Source organism: Miniopterus natalensis, chromosome 19 (genome assembly GCF_054644295.1).
Source record: "Miniopterus natalensis isolate mMinNat1 chromosome 19, mMinNat1.hap1, whole genome shotgun sequence".
In the NCBI taxonomy this organism is placed as follows: Eukaryota; Metazoa; Chordata; class Mammalia; order Chiroptera; family Miniopteridae; genus Miniopterus; species Miniopterus natalensis.
The window spans coordinates 16,856,355-16,864,731 of record NC_142099.1 but is presented as its reverse complement, the minus strand read 5'-3'; the positions used below and the strand labels follow the sequence as shown (position 1 = coordinate 16,864,731).

General features: G+C 51.7%; 1 protein-coding gene across 1 annotated transcript; it reads left to right on the top strand.

Moving 5' to 3' along the window:
• The first annotated feature begins 989 nt into the window (after positions 1-989).
• On the top strand, positions 990-8,171 carry SERPINC1 (serpin family C member 1). Its single transcript, XM_016221541.2, has 7 exons — positions 990-1,030; positions 2,929-3,298; positions 3,583-3,798; positions 4,491-4,628; positions 5,734-6,124; positions 6,949-7,013; positions 7,951-8,171. The coding sequence occupies exons 1-7, from the start codon at positions 990-992 to the stop codon at positions 8,125-8,127; spliced, it is 1,398 nt and encodes a 465-aa protein (XP_016077027.1). The 3' UTR covers positions 8,128-8,171.
• The last annotated feature ends 206 nt before the right edge of the window (positions 8,172-8,377 follow it).

Here is an 8,377-nt window from a genome sequence, read left to right as displayed (position 1 = left end):
CTCATGAACTCTTGCAGAAACCCTGGAGATCCTGTTTTGGGCCATTTAGGAAGAGAAAGACATAAACGGGCCCTTTATCTCTATTGGTCTGAATTTATTTAGTGTCCCCAGCAACTAAAATAAGTAAAAATGACCATACACTCCAGCCGTGATTTGGTTTGTTCGCCTTTAAAGTGTTCCGATGGCTGCGTGTGTTTTTCTCTGCTCCACGCTCTGTCTCCTGAGCCCCCAGCAGAATTGTGTTCAGTGCCTCCCAACCTTGGCCACCTTAGGAACGTCCTTGGCATGCACCCCGAGGCCGCCCTCTGGTCCCTCTCCTGTCACTTCAGGGCTGAGTGGGGAAGGTTCCATCTGTGGGCCGCAGGTGTAACCACTGTGTGTCCTGGCCTGGGTCACGGATGTGTCGGTTTAGAAGCCTGGAGGTAGCTCCTTGTTCCAGAATATTCCTCTTCTCCCCGCTCTGATGACACACTGTGGACTCTCCTTTTCTCTCTCTTTCCCTAAAGGAACCTGTGAAAGAGAGGGTGTCACACCGAGCAGGGAGAGGGCGAGAAGCTTCTGGACATTCAACTTGGCTAGTTACATTCACCTATTTTCTACCTCCCGGTTTGGCTCACTGCGGGGGAAAAGTCCTGCAAAGTTGTCCTCAGCTAGGCATTTTCTGACCAAGTCTGACTCTGTGAATGTTCTTTTTCCTGTCCCATAAAGAGTAAGAAGAGGGTCAGGGAATATGGATGAGAGAGGTGGGCCTTGCTTTCCCTGGACCGGGCTGAACTTTAAAACTTCTCTAGTAAGTAAACACCACTGGGCCCCACACTTTGCTTAACCCCAGCAGCTGGTCATCAGCCTTTGACCTCAGTCCTCTCCTCCCCAGCCCCCCCCCCCCCAGCCTCTGGAACCTCAGATCTAGAGGAAGGAGCCAGTTTCCAGAGGAATTGCCTTGGGTCGCACCATCTCCACCTGCCCAGCCCTGTGGGAGATTAGCGACCATGATTTCCAATGGGATAGGACCAGCAGGCGCTGGAAGAAGGTAAGCAGGGTGAGCCTCCCCTGTGCAGGCCCCCACTGGGTGCTCTGACCTCTGAAGGACCCGCGAGGATGACCTCCACACCTTCGAGAAGACCAGGTGGTTACAATCAAAGACAGCTTGTTTGCAGGATGTCATTCCGAGCGCCCTCCCTCCGCCCCCCTCTTGGGGTAAGGCCTTTCCCTAAGCCACACCTTGGGTTCTCAGCCCAAGAAACCAAGGGGCCTCTTTCTCCCACTGTGCGAAGGCACTGCGCCAGCCCCGCCCTCACAGCCGTCCAGGAGACCCCCGGAGGGGCATCCCGGCCCGCCATGCCTCTGGAATGAGGCCAGTCTAATCTGTGAGGCCCTCCCACCTCCCTTTTTGCTCTTCCTTCCCCTTGGTTGCCCTCCTCCAAGATCTCGGTGACCTCTGACCAAAGGGCCTCAGCCCTGTTCTCTGTCCTCGCAGTGCCGGTCCCCCCCCTCGACACACACATTCTCTCCTTGATCGGGTTGCTGTAGGAAGCCAAATGTGAGGCTGTGGCTCGGCCATCTTGGTTTTTCTGTGTTTAACAGAGCTCCCAGGGCCCCCTCAGCCTCCACTTGTATTTGTAAATGTCGCTGAGGGGCACAATGGGAAATGGAAGCAACAGAGGGCAGATGAGTGGTGAGATGCCCTCTCTGCTCCCCCTCCCCCCGCCTCCCATCTCTCCCCCCCCACCCCTCCTCCACTCCGGGCCTCTGTTCTGCAAAGGGCTGTAAGTTGGCCTCAGATCACCCACGAGCAAGTACCCTCAGCTGCCCCCAGCGTCCTGCCAGGCCCACACTTGCCCAGCAGGCCTCCTCGGCAGATCTGTTCTGCCCTGCGAGCCTGTCTTTTTCTGCCAGGGAAGGATTGAAAAGACTCGGTACCCACGTACAGACTCCCTTTGCCAGACCCACAGACCCAAGTCAGCCAGAGGAAGCCCTGGCCCACTCTGTCTTCTCGACAAAATACTACAAGAAAGTTTATCTCTGGGTTTGCTTACTTGGGTGTCCCAATTCTAATTTGCCAACCTCGTGATCTCCTTTTTCAAAAAGGGACATTAGTTTCATGTACCTTTCGTGAACTCATGTTGGAAGCTCTTAAGATTTCCAGGCGACAGAAAATGATAAGGCCTGAACTCAGGCCATGAGAGAGCAAGGGGAAGATTAAGCGAACCCAGGTCTGACTAAATGAGGAGGGTGAGAGGGAGGGACCAGGGTGAATCCCAGTTTTCTGGAGTGGACCACAGGGTGCTTGAGGGTCCCATCTGCTGGGTCAGAGCACATGGAGAAGCAGGTGTGTGGGGGGACTTACACGTCCAGCTTGGTTGTATTTGTCTAAGGAATAGGCTGGACATCCAGGTGGGGTTGTCCAGCCAACAACGGGGCTGGAGCTACCAATGTGGGAGACTTTGGCACGTGGCAAGTGCCCTTGCCGACTCGTCCCCTCTTACCCCTCTGTGTTCAATGAAAATCCTGCCAGTCCTTTACCATCAGGCTAAATTACTTCCCTTCCCGGGGTACTCCCTAAACAGCTCTGTAAGTGGCTCCTGCTGCCCCCCTCAATCTCCATGGGGCGCTCAAGCTTCCAGCCTGACTTTCAGGGCCCATCTCACCGCCGGAAGCTCTGCATTCTTATTTCTCCCAGTAGGGGACCTGGGGCACAAAGTACTTCTAATATCCATCAGTTGCTTCAGCAGTTGATTCCAACTTCAACACGAACTATCCGCTTGCAAGGAGGCCAGGACTGGACTTGTCCTGGGCTCTTGTACTTCACAAAGTCCAAGGTCACACGGGTGGGTTGGCATCCTATGCTTTACTGGGGCACATCTGTGACGGGCAGTGGGGATAGGGGGTCTCCCAGCCTAGCTTAACTCAGCTTTCTGTCCCCTATAGGAGGGTATGTCTTCTGTCCGTGCTGCTCATTGGCCTCTGGGGCTGTGTGACCTGTCACTGGAGCCCTGTGGAGGACATCTGCACAGCCAAGCCTCGGGACATCCCTGTGAATCCCATGTGCATTTACCGCTCCCCAGAGAAGAAGGCACCGGAGGAGGAGGGCTCAGACCAGAAGATCCCCGAGGCCACCAACCCGCGGGTCTGGGAACTGTCCAAGGCCAATTCCCGCTTTGCCACTGCCTTCTATCAGCACCTGGCGGACTCCAAGAGTAACAATGACAACATTTTCCTGTCGCCCCTGAGTATCTCCACAGCTTTTGCTATGGCCAAGCTGGGTGCCTGTGACAACACCCTCAAGGAGCTGATGGAGGTACAGTCCCCAGCCCTTCTGCCCGGCTCCTTACTGTGTCTTGCTCTACAGCCCGTTAGAGGCTTCAGGGGCTAGCCCAGGGCCTTTGTCTCTTTTCCCTTTTATCTTTCCTACCCTTCATTCTCCTTCCACCCACGCACTCGGTTAGGAAACACGAGCTGAGCGCTTACGCTGCGCCAGGCACTGCGTTTGAAGTTCACAACTGAGGTGGCTCTTGGTCAGGGGCCGACGGCACTGTGCTCACCGCCCATGGCACCACCACCATTTTCTTTTGGCTTCTACAGGTTTTTAAGTTTGATACCATCTCCGAGAAGACATCGGATCAGATCCACTTTTTCTTTGCCAAACTGAACTGCCGGCTCTATCGAAAAGCCAACAAATCCTCCCAGTTGGTATCAGCCAACCGCCTCTTCGGAGACAAATCCCTTACGTTCAATGAGACCTACCAGGACATCAGTGAGGTGGTTTACGGAGCCAAGCTCCAGCCCCTGGACTTCAAGGTGAGTTACACACGTCCCTGACCTCAGAGCTCTTCCTCTCGACTAAGATAGAGAAGCAGGATCCAGTTAAAGGCAGAGGGAGGGGGACAGTGCAGTCAGAACCCCTGGAATACTTACTCTTGCTTGAAACCTGGTAAGTCAATGGTATCTATGGATTGTAGTGGATGCTCTGACAGAGTTGTGCAAATAATAAATTCTTCATCTCACCTACTAAGTTCACATATATGCCCAAAGCTATTCTGGAGATGCCAGTCCTACCAGATCCCTTATTTAATTCAAGGTCTTAAAGTTACCATGGTCAAATAAAATTGGCATATGGTGCGAGTTATGTTCTCCTCTTGGAAATTCATGAGCACCTGAACCTATTAGGTGTCTGAGAAATCTTGTAATCAAGAAGTCTATTGACGTTAATTCAAGGAGCATTTCTCAGACTTTTGATCACGTGAACATCCCTCCTGTCCCCTTCCCTAATCCCTCATCCCACATTAGCTTCCCAGAGAACATGTTTTGGAAACCTGAACTCATGTGCCATGCACCGTACTAGATAGGTGAGGTTTCCCCGGTCTGGGTTGGAGTGATGGCTTAACCACATGGTGGGAAAGGGCAGAGGGATTAAAAAAAATGCTACACGGGGAAGTGGAGAAGACGATTGAATAGCTCAGGTGGGTAGGTTTGTTTCCTGTTCTCCTTAGGAAAATGCAGAGCTATCCAGAGTGACCATCAACCGGTGGATATCCAATAAGACCGAAGGGCGTATCACTGACGTCATTCCCCAGGGCGCTATTGACGAGCTCACTGTCCTGGTGCTGGTCAACACCATTTACTTCAAGGTACTAACCTACATCAGGAGGGTCACCCGTGGAAGGCAGGTGGGACTGTGGCACATCTGCCCATCCTGGGTCCTGCTCCATATGTATCCCCCTCCCCGACAGGGCCCAAGGGTTTAGCCAGCCACTGCTGTGGCCAACCACTCTGTTGCTTGGGGTTTCCTCTCTCCAAGAGCGGAGTAGGTTAGATTTCTAGTGTCTATGACCGTTTACAGAACACTTTGCCATGCATTAGCCCTCCTGATCCTCCTAACATCACAAATGAGACCTTGGGCCGCTTAGACAGGCTGGATTTAGTTTAAATCCAGACTCTCCCATCTCCAACTGCGTGAACTTGGCCTAGCTACCGGAGACCTTTCTCTGCCTGATTTCTGCATCTGTAAAATGCTGATAATGATACACCCACCTCACAGGGTTACTGAGGGGACTGAGTTAATGCATGTAAAATGCTTGGGGCAGTGCCTCGCACACAATGAGCGCCCTACAAATACTAGTGATCACCAGCTCCGAATGCTAGAGGAAGACTCACAGCTCAAAGAGTTAAATGACTTGTCCCCAAATCAAAGAGCCAGATGACAGGAATGGTCATTACAGCTCAGGCATTTTGGAGTGTCCTGTATCCTGCCCCACTGAATGGGAACTTGGCCAGGACCCACCCTCTGCCTGGCAGGGCTCCCAGACAACCCCCTGGGGTTATTATCTGCGTGTGGCCTGTATTCATTCGGACAGAGCCCATGGAGGAAGAGGCTGGTGGGAGACAGAAAGCAAAAGGCAATTAGATTTAAACTCAAGGAGAAACTTGTAAAGAGGCCAGTAGGTTGTTCTTGGTTTTAATTTTTAGTTTTCTCATTATAAAAGCAAATAAACAGTCACTGCTAAAAATCTGGGACATACAGGCAAGTTCCCAGAAAGAAAATTCTCCTGACTCCATCACTGTGACACAATCATCATTCATTTTTCCACGCAGACCCCTCTAGTCATTTTTCCTATTAATTATACATTCACATTAATGTAATGAAATAATGAGAATATGCCCATGTCAGTAGCCTCTTACCGATGTTCCTGGTCTTCTTGTTTTGTGGTTCTGCCACCTGATGTCTTCTTCCAGGGCCTGTGGAAGTCAAAGTTCAGCGCTGAGAACACAAGGACAGAACATTTTCACAAAGCCGATGACCAGCTGTGCTCGGCATCCATGATGTACCAGGAGGGCAAGTTCCGCTATCGGACTGTGGCGGAAGGTACCCAGGTGCTCGAGCTGCCCTTCAAGGGTGATGACATCACCATGGTGCTCATCCTGCCCAAGCTTGAGAAGAGCCTGGCCAAGGTGGAGCAGCAGCTCACCCCCGAGGTGCTGCAGGAGTGGCTGGACGGGCTGGCAGAGACGATGCTGGTGGTCCACGTGCCCCGCTTCCGCATCGAGGACAGCTTCAGCGTGAAGGAGAAGCTGCAGGACATGGGCCTTGTGGACCTGTTCAGCCCGGAGAAGTCCAGGCTCCCCGGTTAGTTGAGAAAGGACTTTCCTCCTTTTCCTGCCCCAAGGTGGTTTGACCAAAGGTGGGAGAGTGGGAGTGGAAGGGAGAGTAGAAAAGAGCCACGAGTCTGACACCTGGGTTCTAATCCCGGTTCTACTGCTAACTCAGGGAACTCCCTGTCTCTCTTGAGGCCTCAGTTTCCTCTTCTGGAAAAGGGGGACTTAGCTGTTGGGTCTCCACAGGCCCAGTTGGCAGGGGAACCCTGAGCCTGTCACTGATAGAGATGAGATCAGGCAGAGAAGAACTTGAAAAGGCATCAGAATTCAGAGCAGAGAGACAGATATGAAGAGCTGGGGACATCTGAGTCCCACAACATAGGCGTAGCTGACATTTAGTAGCCCTTCACCCGATATTCCAAAGGGTTCGTGTGCTTGCCTTAAGGTCACTTGGACAGCCAGCCAGACCTTTCAGTTTACAATGTTAGGTAACTGGATTTACCTTTAATAGGCTGTCTTTAAACTAGGTCTGAAAACCAATCCCTGTCTTTAAAATGTTGCCAGACTGGAAAGAAAGGTATTCCTACCAGAGTGAATATTTTTTTAAGAACAGAGTCCCCTGCCCCCTACCCCACCAAGGGCTAAAGCATCAAACTCACAGGAGCCAGGCTGATAAGCTCGGTGTACTTTATTACTGTCAACACGCGTTCATTTTGAGGGTGTCATTAGGTGAGGGTCCAGGATTGCTTCCTATTTTTCAAAAAAGCCCCAAAGGACCTCTGACCTCAAACTGAATTCCTTTCTGCGGGTTGAGCCGACTTTCTCAGGTCACAGAGCCTACGCTCCTCCTTGTAGGTATTGTTGCTGGAGGCCGGGATGACCTCTTCATCTCAGACGCATTCCATAAGGCATTCCTGGAGGTAAGCACACCTCCGTTTGCTCTCCCTTCTGCTGCTTTTCTATTTCCATCTGCTTTATTGTTCATTCATCAATACTCCTGTGACTTGTAACTTTGGACTTGTTTCACTGGCTGTTGGAGTATAGGTAACAGCCAGAGACAATGTGGAAAAGCCACATTTCCAGTGCCCAACCCCAAAGCCATAGTCTCCTCCTCCGGAGGCGAGCCACAATACAGCCCCACCCAGAAGCCCTGGGGTCTCCTTCCACCCTCCCTCCCACTCTCTCTCCTGAAGCTGGTCAAACAGCTACACAGACCTTAAGGGGAAGGAGCCAGCAGAGGAATTTCATGAAAAGGCAAGCACAGTTTTAGTGATATTCTGGGTCCCCAAGTACAATTTTCTAAAGGTGTCTCCCTCTAGACTGGTGGCGGTTCTGCTTGTGAGCACAAATACCATTGTTTCAGTCTATTACTCCAAGACATACTCGTCTCCTCCAGCCAGAGTGCCCTCCTCTTTTTCATAGGCCCTAGGTCCTGAGTGGCTGCCTGGGGTACTTAGATCTGGGATCCTGATGCTCCAGGAGTGAAACTACAACTGTAGAGCTCTGATCTTGAGTCACAATCTCTCTTAGCACAGAGCACAACATAATCCTGTTGTAATACCAGGTACCGTGGTGCCAGCCAGAAATGTGACAGTCTTGTCTACATCCAGATTTCTGGTTTGGGGGTGACCTGAATGGGTCCAGCCAAAGGCTTGAACGAATCCAAATGCTCACATCAGCCTTCACTGGGTGGAGGAGTGAGGAACAGCAGGTTCCGGAGGGAACCCGAGCTGACCAAGGGTCCTTTCTACTGGGCAGCAGATGGCACTTGGAGGAGTAGCTGTGTCTGTGTGTGACGTCCCTGTGTCTAAGGAACTGCAGAGCAGCTAATGCAGCAGTTTCCTGTTTGACCCGCAGGTAAACGAGGAAGGCAGTGAAGCAGCAGCTAGCACCGCCCTCGTGATTGCCGGCCGCTCGCTGAACCCCAACAGGGTGATCTTCAAGGCCAACAGGCCCTTCCTGGTTCTCATAAGGGAAGTTGCTCTGAACACTATCATCTTCATGGGCAGGGTAGCTAACCCTTGTGTGAACTAGAGTGTTCTTCTTTGCACCTCTTCCTGTTTTGGTTTGTGAATAGAGGTAAAAATAAATATAATTACTCCCATCTCACAAGTATGAATGGACAGTGCCGCCTGAAACGAAGGCAAGGAAGGGAGAGACGGATAGATGTGCTGTTGGGCATTTGGTAAAGTGATGTTTTTACTTGCTCCCTCCCACTGAACACATCTGGGTCAAGAAAATGAAGGATCTGTCACTGCATCATCTGAAAGATGGTAGGCATCCC